The 16,887-nt window shown below is 41.1% G+C and overlaps 1 protein-coding gene across 1 annotated transcript; it reads left to right on the top strand.

The window, feature by feature from the left end:
- The first annotated feature begins 535 nt into the window (after window positions 1–535).
- Window positions 536–6,054, top strand: fjx1 (four-jointed box kinase 1). The gene has a single exon (XM_088339537.1). The coding sequence runs from the start codon at window positions 844–846 to the stop codon at window positions 2,038–2,040; it is 1,197 nt and encodes a 398-aa protein (XP_088195663.1). The 5' UTR covers window positions 536–843; the 3' UTR covers window positions 2,041–6,054.
- Window positions 6,055–16,887: the final 10,833 nt, after the last annotated feature.

Raw genomic sequence — 16,887 nt, 5'->3', positions numbered from 1 at the left:
GATATAAGGAAACACATGTACAATATAACATGTTAAACTACATAAATAAACATGTTTGAAGAGAAAAATATTTTTGGGGTATTTTGTAAGGGAAAATACGACAGTTTGTAAGGGCATGGACCACACTAAATTTTGGGGACCTATAGATCTCTGTTGGAACCCATAGATTTTTGAGTATGCGAGTCCCTGGGACCCATCACTTTTAAAATGAACACTGTTTTCCCCCTCTCAGGATGACCAGGCTGCAATGGGTATTACAAATTCCTAGTCTAAAGCATGTTTAGTCTAGTGCTGGTTTATCCAATCTTTTATGGCAAGGAAAACCTTCGAGATTAAATTCAGATTTGAAAAAGGATTCTAAATTAACCAAGATAAAAGACTACCCCCCACCTCTTTTTCACAGTGGAGAACTTGCCGCGCTCCTCCCTTTCCCCTTCACAAAACGACCCTCCCACCAACCCGGGACTGGAGTCACGTGTCCCACCTCCTAAGCCTCCCAACACCGCCACAAATCAAACTCAGCCAGTTAGCTGGAGGGAGAGAAAGAAAGAGTGGGAGAGAGCGAGGAGGGCAAAGCGAGCCAGAAGAGGATGAGAAGCATTGAGGTGTTCACCGGCGCAGAGCCACTCTATCACCGGAAGGTTCAACAGAGGACATGTCCAAAACCTCCCCGCCACGAGGAGGTTTTTGATCCACAACTGATATGAACAAAACACCGCTGCGGGATCACTCTTACGATCAGTCCGCAGGGCAGCTGCTGTCGGGCTCGGGAGACGCTCAGGCTCTGCTGCCGATCGAATTCAACTCGATCTTTTTCATTCTTCATCCGTGTGCGTGGTCGTCATGAGGGTCGCCACATCCAACTTATTCGCCCTGCTTTTCCTGGGCGCTTTTGCGGGGGTCTTCTACGTCTGGAGCTCGCTGGAGGACCGCTTGGAACGACACAAAAGGGGCTTCACGGGACTCCCCGTGGATCTATCCGCCAAAACTTTCCGGACTCTGCTGGCTGTCCCGGCGACACGCAGAACCGCATCGGGGGCTTGCAATGCGAGTGAAAGCCAGGACCAAAGGAATACGACATCCCCGCGTGGAGCTAACTCCGTATCGGACACCCCGGTAGAGGATGGGATCTTTTGGAGCACCTGGTTGGAGGATCTGCTCCCAGTTGGCTTTGCTGAAGAACACGCGCGAGCTTGGAGAGACAGATCGCGGGATTTGCGGGTGGTGAAGCTGGAGCCAGGATGCGGGAGGGTCTCCAACCAGCTGGCCACTTTCGAGGACGGCTCCAAAGCCTGCGTGCGCTACGGTATCAATATGGATCAGGTGCAAGGCGAAACTTTGACCTATTACCTCGCTTCTTTAATGGGCATCACGAACGTACCTCCTCTGGCTCTTTCCCAGCTAAACGGTGAACAATGGGGGGTGGTGAGGACGCGCCTCGCTGGATTACAATGGAGCGAGCACTCCGTGGTTTCTCTCACCGCGTGGGTCTCCAACTTGAGTGGGGTGATCACACCCTCTCCTCTGCGCCAGGAGAGTCGGGGGTTGCACCCGCAACTCCTCAACAAAACTGTAGCAGAACTAGTGGAGCTGATGCAATGGAGCGATCTGATTCTGTTCGACTATATAACAGCCAATTTCGACAGGCTGGTAAGCAATCTGTTCAGCCTGCAGTGGGACGCTCGCATCATGGAGAGGGATACGAACAATCTCCTGAAGACCCCTCGAGGAAACCTTGTTTTTATCGATAACGAAGCCGGGTTAGTGCACGGATTCCGTGTTTTGCACATGTGGGAGCGATACCACCAAACTGTGCTGAGTTCCGTGTGCATCTTCAGGAAGAGGACTGCGCAGCGCGTTGCCGAATTGCACCGAGGCAGCGATTCCAGCAAAAATCTTCAGGAGCTCTACAAAGACAGTGAGCCTTTGTGGGTAAAATTGGGCTTCCTCTCGGAGGAGCATGCAGCCGTCCTTCAAGACAGGATAGACAGAGTGTACAGACATATTCTGCACTGCAAAGAGAAGTACGGCCATTTGTGAGCATATACTTTAGACTGTGGCCGAAAGAACATCCAACTGAACTACCTCTTATGAATTAAACGTGACGCCTACTTTGTAACAAGCTAACCCAGGGGTCTTCAACCTTTCTAAGATGATAGCTACTTTTGAATAAATGATAAACAGGGTTGGGTAGGGTTACTTCAACTGGATTACTTTCAATTACAGGAATGGAGAACCCAATGGCGTAACGTACTCACAGTTTATTAGAGAGAGGAGGAATGCGTGCACAGGGTTGGGTAGGGTTACTTTAACTGGATTACTTTCAATTACTTTTTGGATTACTCCAATACCAAATATGCTCATAAAAGACAAAAGAAACTAAATAGGAATTAAATTACTAAAGGCTTGGGGAGTAATGGAATACATTGAACGGCAAAAATTATTTTGGCAAGCTGTTTGGATTTCGATTCATTTTGTTTCTGTCGCATTTTATGTTATTTTTGCCGGAGATCAAAGAGATCAAAGCCAGGACAGAAAGCATTTTATCCATATTGAGTTTCTTTTGTCTTTTATTAGCATATTTGGTATTGGAGTAATCCAAAAGTAATTGAAAGTAATCCAGTTAACGTAACCCTACCCAACCCTGATGATGAATGGGCTTTATTATTGTTATACAAGTATAACAAATTTGGAGTGCTTTTTCTTTCAGTGCAAGTAAAATATTAAAACAATAGACATGTGCAAAAGGATAAAACATCTTAGAGGGGTGTGGTGTTTGAGGTGTCTTCAAAAAGTTTAAAGTTAAATATTTTCTACATTAGGGCAGCACGGCGGCGCAGTGGTTAGCACATGTGCAGCACAGTTCAAGTCATGGGAACCTCCTGTGTGGGTTCAAATCCAGCTCCAGACTTCCTGTGCGGAGTTTGTATGTTCTCCCCGTGCTTGCGTGGGTTTCCTCCGGGCACTCCGGTTTCCTCCCACATTCCAAAACATTTCAGGTGAATTGGCCGGTCCAAATTGTCCCTAGGTGCGAATGAGCGAATGAGTTGTCTGTCCCTGTGTGCCCTGCGATTGGCTGGCAACCAGTTCAGGGTGTCCCCTGCCCACTGCCCGATGATTGCTGGGATGGGCTCCAGCACCCCCGTGACCCTACCGAGGATAAGCAGTGCAGCTAATGAGATGAGATTTTCTGCATTAAGTACGTCTTACTAATGGGTTTCTGGAAGAAGCTGTTCCTCATCCTAATTATTACTCTGATGCACTTGTAGCGTCTTCTAAGGAGAAGCAGGCCAAAGAGCTTTTTTACTAATTGGCGCAAAAGACACCCGGTTTGAGATGCATTTCTAAAATAACTTGTTATTACTATGTTGTTACTGTTATTACCTGGTTAGTTATTGGAAGTAGGGTTAAATAGACTCAGTCTACATCAACAAATAATAAATTAACAAGAAAACCACAGCGCTGGTGAGCTATTTTTAGTCCACGGTCACCTCAGCCACCCTCAGGGGCCCACGGACAACAGGTTGGAGACCCCTGGTATAATCCCTGCTGATTCAGTTCAAACTATGAATCCCACTTGATGAGTATCATATGCAGCGACTGCATGGGGTAGCATAGCCCCCTCGTGCTGTAAATGTGTTTGGATTGTTGCCATGTCGGCTTTAATCTTTAATGAAAAATCCCATGCCTTAATGTTAATTGTCCAATATTTCGTTTATTATTTCTACTGAGGGTTTCCTCCAGAAAACCGTATAAGCCTGGTGGTCAGGAACAAGAGAAGACTGGGGAAAAAAATCTATCTATCTACTTTGGTCATATCCCTCAAGAGGGGTGACCGAAAGCAAGACAAACACATACAATAACAAAGAAAATAAATGGGAAAAAAACACAACACAGTCTTATGTTCAACAGCAGGAGCCGACAGCTTTCACTGGTTTACCCCTGCCGCATCATACGGGTGCCCAGCCCATCCTTTATAACACGTCTAAACAACCCACTATCCTTTTAGAACACTTCTACACTCATTCCTATCACCAACAATAGCTCTAGCTTCCAAAAAATTTAGACCTCCTCAAAAAAATAACTTTGATAAATATAGGTTGGTCGTCCATGAGATGGCTCCTAACCAATGTTCCCTCTAGGCTGCGTGTGTGCGCAATCGCGCACTACCCAGAGCTTTTCCGGGCACAAGAAAATCTAGCCGGCTCACAAAAATCAGGGCTCGAAATTGCTAGTTAAGAAGCGAATTAAGTCAAAGTTATAGTGCACGAAGGTAAAATACAAGGGTTCCCCTGACGTTGTGTTCTAAATGCTGTATTTGGAAGTCAAGGTCGAAGTAGAACGAAGTTGAGTAAAGTCAGTAGAGTTTTTCGAGAACCGGCTTCTTCGGCTCGGCTCACTAAAAGAAACCGGCTGTTTCGGGTCCTAACCGGCTCTTCAGGTTGTTTTTGCTTCTTTCATCCCTATATGACCAAATACTATGTAAAATTATGCACAAAATGACTTAAAGGAAGGGGGGAATAGAACAAAAAAGAAAAAAATACCAAAATGAAAAAGTAGTGAAAAGCTGAGAAAAAAATGAAACAAAAGGAAGAGAAAAAAGAAGGAAACATTCAGAAAAAAAGGCAGAAAAAAAGGCAAGAAAGAAACAAACGAAAAAAAAGTAAATAGAGAACACTAAGAAAAAAAGTAACAGCTAGGAAAAAATAAACATAATGAGATTTTTTTTTTAAAGGAATTTTAAAAAAATTGAAAAAAAACAGAGACAAAGAAGAAAAAGTTTTTTGTTGCATTCAAATAATTTCCAATTACATGAAGTTAAGCTTGTTGCCAACATTGTACTTCCACTCAAAAATGTGATTAAATACAGTTGTGTATCGTGCAACCGACTCAATAAGCCCCCCAAAATTTTAATATTATGCGACAAAAGATACCAGGAAAAAAAGTGGAAATCTAGTGAAAGAATTGTAAAAACAAATGACGCTTGTAGGCCGTACAACCTTTGCAATAATACATGAGCCAATTCATTCAAAAGAGAAAAATAATTTTGCATTGCCGGAAAGTTTTGGACATGTTTGCTAATGACTTAGTTGCCACACTTGGGATTGCTGTTGCTCACTGTTGTTTCAAGCCTGGCTCACCGAGTGGAAAATTCCAGGGAACATTGCTTATAACCCTACACATTTTTGGGATGTTAGCACAATGTGATGTGGGAGTGGGCTTTTCAATGGGACTATTCATCGATAGACTTGCCCACTAGGCTTTCAACCCACTGGTGGAAACCCTGACGGCTCTAAACATCTGGCCTCTTTTATTGAAAATTTTTTGCACAGTCCGCTGCCATTCCGGCAGCAAGGCACTTTTATTCGTATGTCTGCTTAGCCTTTGTAGCATTTCTATTGTACATGTTGTAAATATGTTGTAAATATGTCCACTGATTTAATGTACAAAGTGACATTCCGAAATATCTTGTCCCTTTGCCCGTTTTTAAATACAAACTAATTTATGTTACAACTCTGTGTGCTGTCAAACTGTTATTACCGTATTTTCTGCAGTATAAGGCGCACCTGAAAGCCTTCATTTTTTTCAAAAGCTGACCATGCGCCTTATAATACAGTGCGCCTTATCTATGGATCAATAGAGTCACATAGTCTCACAAGTAAGGGAAGCAGCCGCCGACTCGATTTCCCCTCGTAGGAGAAGTAGTCTGCAGTGCATGCTGGGATTTATATACCGGCATTTCATTTCCTACCCAATGTGTCAATCATCATTTGAAGCGGTCACTATTGGCTAAAGTTATTCGGGGGGAAAGGGGGCGGATCCTTTTTATCATTTACAGGCTTGCATAGGCTAAAGGGGCAAAACAAAGCCTGCGATTGGCCGAAAAAGATGAGTGTGAATCACGCGTTGGGTTGCACTACGGCACAGAGAAAACATTTTTTACTATTCTGTATTTGTAAATGTTTTACTCTCCTGGATTTACTACACTCACGGTTGTAAGAAGACCATGGTTGCGTATCGTTATTGAAGGTGATGGCTGCAAAACAACTTTGTTGAGGTACCCTGGCTTTATATTTTCCCGGTATCTTGTTTTAGAACGATCTTGATGTTTCTGTGATGCGTCTATTTTTAAACTAAATTCAATTCAAAGTGTTTATTGTCATATGCACAGTAAAGAACCCCGTTTCCATGCACAATAAAATTCGTACTTTGCTGTCCACGCAGTTGCCAGCAAAAAATAAAATGGAAACTGAGAAATGTTTGTTGGGTGACATCGTACGGACACTATGTCCGTACATGTGTGAGACACTTATTTGCTTCTTTGTAAGCTTTGGGAATGTTAAGGGGGTAATAAGTTTGACTGAACCATCTGACTGTTTTGTCCACCGTCCCCGTTGTGGCGCCTTATAATCTGGTGCTCCTTATGAATGGAAAATATAGGACTAAAAACTATTTTTGGGGGGTGCGCCCTATAACCCGGTGCGCCTTATAGTGCAGAAAATACAGTACAATGTTACATTCCGAAGTATCTTGTCCCTTTGCCCGTTTTTAAATACAAACTAATTTATGTTACAACTCTGTGTGCTGTCGAACTGTTATTATGCTGCGCCAAATTTTTAGCAGCGTGCGCAAGCTGCTATGCCGATCATTATGGTGCTTTCGTTGTGCCGTATAAATGCGTGTTACTGGCATGGATGTTCCCTCCGAGCCATCCTGTCAGCCAAACACACGTTACAACGGGGACAAAACTAATCCCCTCTAATCTTACCAGGATTTATGAAGGAGGAGACGAGTGACATCATTTGATACGGATTTGCTGTTTCCAACTAAATTGAAATAGGTTCTGGTCTTCCACGCGAGTCGGTTTCTTCATTTAACAGGTTTTTTGTGTCACGAACCAGGGAAGGAAAAAGGAATGGAGAACCCAATCGCGTAACGTACTCACAGTTTATTAGGGAGAGGAGGAATGCGCGCACAGGGTTGGGTAGGGTTACTTTAACTGGATTACTTTCGATTACTTTTGGATTACTCCAATACCAAATATGCTAATAAAAGACAAAAGAAACTAAATATGAATAAAATTACAAAATTTTGTGCAGGCTTGGGGAGTAACGGAATACAGTGGAATGGCAAAAATGATGTTGGCAAGCTGTTTGGATTTATATTCATTTTGTTTCTGTCACATTTTATGTTCGTTTTGCCGGAGATCAAAGAGATCAAAGCCAGGAGAGAAAGCTCGCCACGTGTTTTGAGTCATCATTTTATTCCTATTTAGTTTCTTTTGTCTTTTATTAGCATATTTGGTATTGAAGTAATCCAAAAGTAATTGAAAGTAATCCAGTTAAAGTAACCCTACCCAACCCTGTCCATATGACTATGTTAAAGAACACCAGAAAATTTGGAATCATTGAACATTGTAATAATCACATGTAAACATAAAATAACAATAAAGTAGATTGAAAAACGAATTTTATTGTTGTCTTTTCAAAGAATAATAATACTAATAATAATAATAATTGCGTCGAGAGAAAAAAAATCTCCCGATTTCCCATTTCTGAAACTTAACATGTATGGCAAACTTGTTGTGAAACATGGCAACAGTTTCAAGCATTGAAAAGCACTTAACCCAAATTTCAAGCACCCGTACGAACCCTGATGTGAACTTTGAAATGTTTTCAAACAGGGTTGGGTAGGGTTACTTTAACTGGATTACTTTCAATGACTTTTGGATTACTCCAATACCAAATATGCTAATAAAAGACAAAAGAAACTCAATATGAATAAAATGATGACTCACAACACGTGGTAAGCTTTCTCTCCTGGCTTTGATCTCTTTAACATAAAATGCGACAGAAACAAAATAAAAATAAATCCAAACAGCTTGCCAACATCATTTTTGCCCTTCTATGTATTCCGTTACTCCCTAAGCCTGCACAAAATTTAGTAATTGTATTCATATTTAGTTTATTTTGTCTTTTATCAGCATTCTGTATTGGAGTAATCCAAAAGTAATTGAAAGTAATCCAGTTAAAGTAACCCTACCCAACCCTGTCCATATGACTATGTTATAGAACACCAGAAAAAATGGACATTGTAATAATCACATGTAAACTTAAAATAACAATAAAGTAGATTGAAAAACGAATGGAATTGTTGTCTTTTCAAATAATAATAATAATAAGAAGAAGAAGAATGATGATAATAATAATAATAATCACGTCAAGAAAAAAAATCTCCCGATTTCCCATTTCTGAAACTTAGCATGTATGGCAAACTTGTTGTGAAACATGGCAACAGTTTCAAGCACCCGTACGAACCCTGATGTGAACTTTCCAATGTTTTGAAAGCACAGAGAGGCCTGAAGTTCAGTATTATTCCTCATAATACTCACAACCTTTAGCTCCAGTGCCGCAACCGTCTCTTTAAACCTACCAGGTTTTTTTCTTTTTATTAGTTTCATGGCCGATCGGACTTCTCTGATCTTCAGAGTGAAAGCCAACAATAAAAGTTTGGAAAGTCATATTTTCAGCCGCTCGCCGTTCGGCAGCTGCTTTCTTTTACTACTTCTGCGTGTTCAGCCAACTGAACTGAGGGCTCGTGGCTATTTCGACTGCTTTTTTCAGATGAGGATTCAACAGAGTTCCCACGCGTCCTTAAAAACGATTGGGCAAGTTTTAAGATATAAAAAAATGACACCTGTAAAAAGAGAGTGAAACTAAAATGTTATATATTCTATTATTGCCCTTGAAAATCATATTAGCTAGGCTTAGATTCATTGACCTCGAAATTGTTTTAAAGGAGAAATTGCGCTGCTTTAACTTTTCTGGATCTTTTTTAAGTCCCTGTTGTGTGTATGCGCAATTGCGCACTGCCCAGAGCTTTTCCGAGGACAAGAAAATCTAGCCAGCTCACAAAAATCAGGGCTCGAAATTGCTAATTAAGAAGCAAATGAAGTCAAAGTTACGGTGCATGAAGTCAAAATACAAGGGTTCCCCTGACGTTGTTTTCTAAATGCGGTATTTTGAAGTCAAAGTCGAAGTAGAACGAAGTTAAGTAAAGTCAGTAGAGTTTTTCGAGAACCGGCTTCTTCGGCTCGGCTCACTAAAAGGAACCGGCTCTTTCGGGTCCTAAACGGCTCTTTGGGTTGTTTTTGCTTCTTTAATCCCTACACGACCAAATATTATGTAAAATTGTGCACAAAATGACTTAAAGGAAGGGGGGGGGAAATAGAACAAAAAAGAAAAAAATACCAAAATGAAAAAGTAGTGAAAAGCTGAGAAAAAAAGAAACAAAAGGAAGAGAAAAAATAAGTAAAAATTCAGAAATAAAGAAAAGAAAGAAACAAAGGAAAAAAAGTAAATAGAGAACAAAAAGAAAAAAGTAACAGCTAGGAAAAAATAAACACAATGAGATTTTTTTAAAGGAATTAAAAAAAAATAGAAAAAAGACAGGGAAAAAGAAGAAAAAGTTTGTGTTGCATTCAAATAATTTCCATGACCAAATATTATGTAAAATTTTGGAATGTTGGAGGAAACCGGAGTGCCCGGGGGAAACCCACGCAAGCACGGGGAGAACATACAAACTCCGCACAGGAAGGTTGGTTCAGTAAGATCAAACATCTAGTTGGATCCGGCCATCTTTGTCTGTCCCTCACCCCCTCATACACCCCCCTCCGGAGGAAAACAAAGTCTATGCAACAAGGACAGTACAAACATCTTCTTTATTCCTTTATCTTATTTGTTTTCTTTATCTCCACTGTAAAACGTGGAACTGGAGTGCCACGTCCAATTTCGTTGTCACAATATATTCAACCTATGTTGCAAGAATAACAATAAAGGTATGTTCTATTCTATTCTATTGGTAGCTGGGTTTGAACCCATGACCTCAGAACTGTGCCGCACACACGCTAACCACCGCGCTGCCTTGCTGCCTATCTCGTTCTATTCACTATTTATTGTTATAAAACAAAAGGACTAAGATTTGGGGAGAAGAAGCTGGATCGGTTCAGCTCATGTTTTTGGAAAATAACTGCATCCTACCCTGCCACAATAATCAACAAAAGGCACAGTAGAAAAAGGAGAGACTCCCACTGTTAATAGAAATAGAATAGAATAGAATAGAATATACCTTTATTGTCATTGTTACAAAATGGGTTAACTTATTGTGACAGCAAAATTGGGCATGGCACTCCAGGTTCACCTATTCGCAGTGAGGATAAAAGAAACCAAGAAGATAAAGGAACAGAGAAGATAAGGTTATAAAACCAGGAGTATGGTTATAATTTACACAATATTTACACAAAAAAATGTCGGCATGTAGGATGTTGCATACAGTTTGGTATCGTAATACAGTTTGGTATCGTAAGGGTTGTGCAATATGCATTTGGTGCAAAAATAGTCAACATAGTGCAAAAAAATGTCAATATTGTGCAAGAAACATAGGCATGAGTACCATTTTACCTTCGTATGAGGTAGTGTGTTTGCAAGAGTTTTCAGTTTTTTGTGCGGTGTGTGTTTAGGGTGGTAATGGCTCTGGGGAAGAAACTGTCTCTGAGACTGTTTGTTTTTGTTTTGTGTCACCTGTAGCGCTTGCCGGAAGGCAGTGGGTCAAAGAGGCGGTGGCTGGGATGGGAAAAGTTCTTGATGATATTTTCAATGTCCTCCAGACTGGGCAGAGAGCAACCAACGATTTTCTGGGCTGTTTTGATGACCCTCTGGAGCGCTTTCCTGTCTGCTGCCGTGCACCCAGCATACCACACCGTAATGCAGTACGTTAGAATGCTCTCCACTGTGGTTTTGTAAAAGGACACCTGCAGCTGCCGTTTTAGATGATTTTTCCTGAGCACTCTCAGGAAATGGAGTCGCTGCTGGGCCTTCCCTAGGAATAGGAAATGCAGTTCGGAAGAATTATTCCAAGAAAACAGTGCAAACCCTGACTTATCTGTCAGTCGGGGTCTTGGCCCGCTGGCTCGAAATGGCAGCAACGCGGTTTTCAGGGTTAAGCAGGTATCCTACTTTCACCCGATGCAACCACCTGTCTCAGATGCTTAACAGCTGAAAATGCGCACTCACTGTGTGGAAAAGGAGCTTGTGGTCTTGGGTTGGGTGCCTATACTGCGGTCTACTTCTGTTTCATGGGGATGGGGTTCGGGGGTGGGGGAAGGAGGGGTGGACTGCATACAGCTGGGCACCATCTAAGCATGCCTGTTCTTGCAAAGAGATTTACGACGGCTTGCAGACACAATGTTTAACTGTGGTCTGCATGTGTGAACCAGACTCACAGACCTTCGGCTTTTCTGACTCACGTCCGTTTCCTCTGTTCACATCTCAGACAATTTAAATTGAAATGAAATGAAATAATTTGCATTTCTATAGCGCTTTTCAAGTCAAGACTTCCCAAAACGCTTTACAATGTGCTTCACATTTCCCAATCGCGGCCGTGCAGCCTTGTAAGGCGCTAACCTGCTTTTTGGGGGTATTAGGGGTTCAGTGTCTTACCCAAGGACACTTTGACATGTAATACGGAGGAGCCGGGATTCGAACTGCGATCTCTTGATCCCAAGACGAGCGCTCTACCTCCTGAGCCACTGCCGCCCCTATAAATGAAATTATCTGCATTTATGTAGCGCTTTTCAGGTCAAGACTTCCCAAAGCGCTTTACAGTGTGCTCCACATTTCCCAATAGCGGCCGTGCAGCCATGTAAGGCGCTAACCTGCTTATTGGGGATATTAAGGGTTCAGTGTCTTACCCAAGGACACTTCGACATGTGATACGGAGGAGGGGGGAATCGAACCTGCGACTTCTTGATCCCAAGACGAGCGCTCTACCCCCTGAGCCACTGCCTCCCCCATTGTTTCCTAAAACGGTACTATTTTGAAATTGTGCTTTTGTAAGTCACTTTTTGCCTAATTTTTGTATGCAATACTTTTTCGAAGCGTTACAAGTCGACACCTGATGTGTTCCTTCCCACAGATTGAAAAACACTAAACTGAATTAAACCTCTACCATACCTGTCAACCTGTATATTTTTGACGTACAAAGTACGTTTATTATGTACTTTAAGACGTGTACAACGTACGGGAAAATCTGTACGGAAAAACGCAAATTTGTCGATAATGGGTACCATCCGGGATACACCGACGATCACAAAACGGCAAATCAATCGAGTCAAACGAGTTCGCCGCGGTAGCCTCTATCCCGTTATCGTTTTTTTCGTTGCAAACGAAGCGAGCGGTTTGATGCTACTGTGCGCATGCGTCTGCCGCCACGGATTTCGTATTGAAGGATTTGATATTTTATACGATTAAATACAAGTTACATTTATCGAGTGCAATGAAGATTTTAACTGAGTGAGCTTCAGGTCACGCCGTTCCAAATGCGAATGTTTTGTTTAGTTCTGTTGATACTAGGACTCTGACGCAGAAGGCCTGACGCACAAGGACAGACATCGAGGCGACGAGGTGGAGCCCACGTGGAGTGTCTCTGGCCCGCCCACGGGAGGATCCGGCGCACCAGCTTGGGACAAAGGCGTGGGCCGGGAGAACTTCAGAAGAATGGACATCGAGAGGGACGAACGAGAGAAAAAAGCTCGACGGAGACTCGAGCGACACTAATTCGGCTAATTTGATGGAATTCACTTAGTTTATTATTTAAGAAATTAAATCTGCCCCCGTGTGGAAATACCGGTCTCTTCTCACAAAAAGAAACCAGCATATATTGTTAGGTGAAAGAAGGTTATGTTTGGTGAATGTAGTCAGATAACTAATTCGAACAATTTGGTAAACGATACATTTATTTTCCTATATATAGTCTATTTAAAAAATGTGGTTTTGTGAATAAAATTTTGCCTTCACTTTGCATGCATAACTTACGAAGGCAAGTATTTTAAGTCGACACCAGGGTTGGGCAGGGTTACTTTAACTGGATTACTTTCAATTACTTTTGGATTACTCCAATACCAAATATGCCAATAAAAAACAAAAGAAACTAAATATGAATCAAATGACTACATTTTGTGCAGGCTTGGGGAGTAACAGAATACATGGAACGGCAAAAATGATGTTGGGATTTATTTTCATTTTGTTTCTGTCGCATTTTATGTTTGTTTTGCCGGAGATCAAAGAGATCAAAGCCAGGAGAGAAAGCTTACCACGTGTTGTGAGTCATCATTTTATTCATATTTAGTTTCTTTTGTCTTTTATTAGCATATTTGTTATTGGAGTAATCCAAAAGTCATTGAAAGTAATCCAGTAACCCTACCCAACCCTGCCCGTAGGGAAATTCACATTTCCAGCAGTATCCTTGTGTTGAAAAATACAATCATAAAGAAAGCAGGCAGTGTTGATTAACAGGATGGCCTCGGGGTGCTGTGTTGTAGTTTAGCCACAGCGGAGTGGATGACGTCACACGCTAGGCCAAAAGTTGGACATCCCTGCAGCAGATGGAAACCTTTGTGCCCAGGGTTACACCACCTCGATTCATGTAGAGAGCGAGTCCGTTTCGAAACAATCCACTTTAGATGATATTTTGTCGCTGTCATGTTGATAGATAGATAGATAGATACTTTATTCATCCCCGTAGGCAGGGTTGGGTAGGGTTACTTTGACTGGATTACTTTCAATGACTTTTGGATTACTCCAATACCAAAAATGCTAATAAAAGATAAAATAAACTAAATATGAATAAAATGACCACATTTTGTGCAGGCTTGGGGAGTAACGGAACACATGGAACGGCAAAAATGATGTTGGCAAGCTGTTTGGATTTATTTTCATTTTGTTTCTGTCGCATTTGATGTTCGTTTTCCCGGAGATCAAAAAGATCAAAGCCAGGAGAGAAAGCTTACCACGTCTCGTGAGTCATCATTTTATTCAAATTAAGTTTCCTTTGTCTTTTATTAGCATATTTGGTATCGGAGTAATCCAAAAGTAATTAAAAGTAATCCAGTTAAAGTAACCCTACCCAACCCTGGTAACGATACACACTTCCTGTTATAGCACAATGACTCCATGTGTCAGGGCGGACCAGAACAGAGCAGGAGACCCAAGAGCGTTCGTTACAAGTCTTTTATTTGGGGAAGTGTAAAGGGTTAGCGGGAGACGCGATGACCGTCGAACGTCACCAGCAACGCCGTGAAGACAACTTCGGGACACGTAGCCAATCGTAGCGTGGGACGGAAGCAGGTCGAGTTTACCGGGACTGGAGAGAAGATCGTAGCGTGGAACGGAAGCAGGTCGGATCGGAGGCAGGCAGAATCAGGTAAACAAGTCAAAAATACACAGGAAAATCAGGCGAGTCAAACGGGGTAAAAAATAATCCTCAGACGAAGAGGTCTCGGCATAGCCTGCTTAAAAAGGGAACATGAACCAATCAGGAAGCGCATTCCAGCGCGCCAGATGATTACCCCAGGTGGCTCCACTTAGGTAATCATGACACCATGTCCTTAATAGCAGGGTTGGGTTGGGTTACTTTAACTGGATTACTATCAATTACTTTTGGATTACTCCAATACCAAATACGCTAATAAAAGACAAAAGAAAATAAATATGAATAAAATGACTCAATTTTGTGCAGGCTTGGGGAGTAACGGAATACATGGAACGGCAAAAATGATGTTTGGATTGATTTTCATTTTGTTTCTGTCGCATTTGATGTTCGTTTTGCTGGAGATCAAAGAGATCAAAGCCAGGAGAGAAAGCTTAACACGTCTTGTGAGTCATTCCCTCCCAAAGGCTGAAAAACCTATAACGAATGAAAGTTTTCCCATGGCTTATGCCACCGGCTCGTCACGCGGCGCTTAATTATGGCCTCGGAAATGTAAGCGTGCCTCGGTTCTAGCTCACATGTGGTACTTGAGTGCGTTTGTGGAAAAAGGCAGGGGCCGCCCGGGGCCCGCGGCACAGATCTGCAGGTACCTCGAAGGAGCTTCCTTTTTATTTGCGCACATTGCAAACATTCCAGAGGAGCAGAGGGAGGATCATCTCCATGGTCACGAGCACACATGCTCACATGCCGGATCTTCTCGGGAAAATGAAACAGGAACCAGCTGTGTACACAGACCCTTTCATCTTGAAGGTTTGAACATGGCTGACGTTTTAGAACAGCCAATAAAATGATATTTATTTGGATTTTGTAAATTATATATATACACACATATATATATATATATATATATATATATATATATATATATATATATATATATATATATATATATATATATATATATATATATATATATATATATATATAGCGAGAGAGAGAGAGAGAGAGAGAGAGAGAGAAGAAGGAAGAAAGAAAAACAGAAAGAAAGAAAATGAAGAAAGAAAGAGAGAAATAATGAACAAAAATAGGAAAAAGTGCAATAATGACGAGCAGAGAGGCAGAAAGAAAGAGGGAGAAACAGAGTTTAAGAGCGCTAAGTACAGAGAAATGTAAGGGGAGAGAGGAGGAGAGAGGGACAGGGAGAGAGAGAGAGAAAGATAATATGAGAGAGATAAGGAGAGAAAGGGTGAGAAACAATGACAGAGAGATAAGAATATATATATAAAAAGAGAGAGATAACTAAGGAGAGAGAGAAGGAACAGAAAGAAGGACAGAAAGAAAGACAGAAAGAAAGAAAGAAAGAAAGAAAGAAAGAAAGAAAGAAAGAAAGAAAGAAAGAAAGAAAGAAAGAAAGAAAGAAAGAAAGAAAGAAAGAAAGAAAGAAAGAAAGAAAGAAAGAAAGAAAGAAAAATAAGGAAAAAAGCAAGAATGACGAGCAGAGAGACAAAAGGAAAGAGGGAGAAACAGAGTATAAGAGAGATAAGTACATAGAAATATAAGTGGAGAGAGTAGGAGAGAGAGAGAGAGAGAGAGAGACAAAGAGAGAGAGAGGGAGACAAAGCTAATATGAGAGAGATAAGGAGAGAAAGCGTGAGAAACAATGACAGACAGATAAGAATATATAGATAGATAGATAGATAGATAGATAGATAGATAGATAGATAGATAGATAGATAGATAGATAGATAGATAGATAGATAGATAGATAGATAGATAGATAGATAGATAGATAGATAGATAGATAGATAGATAGATAGATAGATAGATAGATAGATAGATAGATAGATAGATCGATAGATCGATAGATAGATAGATAGATAGATGTATAGATATATATATATATATATATAAAGAGAGATAAATAAGGGGAGAGAGAAGAAGGAACAAGGAACAGAAAGAAAGAAAGAAAGAAAGAAAGAAAGAAAGAAAAAAAGAAAGAAAGAAAGAAGGAAAGAAAGAAAAACGGATTAAGTAAGAGCGAGAGATGACAACAGAGAGAAATAATGAGCTAACTTTCAATGACTTTTGGATGACTCCAATCCTAAATATGCTGATAAAAGACAAAAGAAACTAAATATGAATAAAATGACGACTCACAACACGTGGTAAGCTTTCTCTCCTGGCTTTGATCTCGTTGATCTCCGGCAAAACGAACATCAAATGCGACAGAAACAAAATGAAAATAAATCCAAACAGCTTGCCGACATCATTTTTGCCGTTCCGTGTATTCGGTTACTCCCCAAGCCTGCACAAAATGTAGTCATTTTATTCATATTTAGTTTATTTTGTCTTTTATGAGCATATTTGGTATTGGAGTCATCCAAAAGTAATTGAAAGTAATCAAGTTAAAGAAACCCCACCCAATCCTGGTCTCAAATCAACGTGCGTCCCCGGGACGCAAATTTTTTGACACCAAATTGTCATTATTACCCGATTACATTTTTCAAAACAAAAGTAATTGAAAGTAATCAAGTTAAAGTAACCCTACCCAACCCTGGGTATGAATAAGTGAAAATCTAAAGGTGCCCGGTAGCCTACACCCGCCTACCCCCCTCCCCACCT

This window comes from Urocampus carinirostris, chromosome 7, assembly GCF_059441175.1.
Source record: "Urocampus carinirostris isolate Australia breed hairy pipefish chromosome 7, RoL_Ucar_1.0, whole genome shotgun sequence".
Lineage (NCBI taxonomy): Eukaryota > Metazoa > Chordata > Actinopteri > Syngnathiformes > Syngnathidae > Urocampus > Urocampus carinirostris.
This window is presented reverse-complemented; position numbering and strand designations above follow the sequence as displayed.

What these genes read in the sequence shown, in the direction of transcription:
- fjx1 (XM_088339537.1), top strand. Translation starts at nt 844, where the DNA reads ATGAGGGTCGCCACATCCAACTTATTCGCCCTGCTTTTCCTGGGCGCT.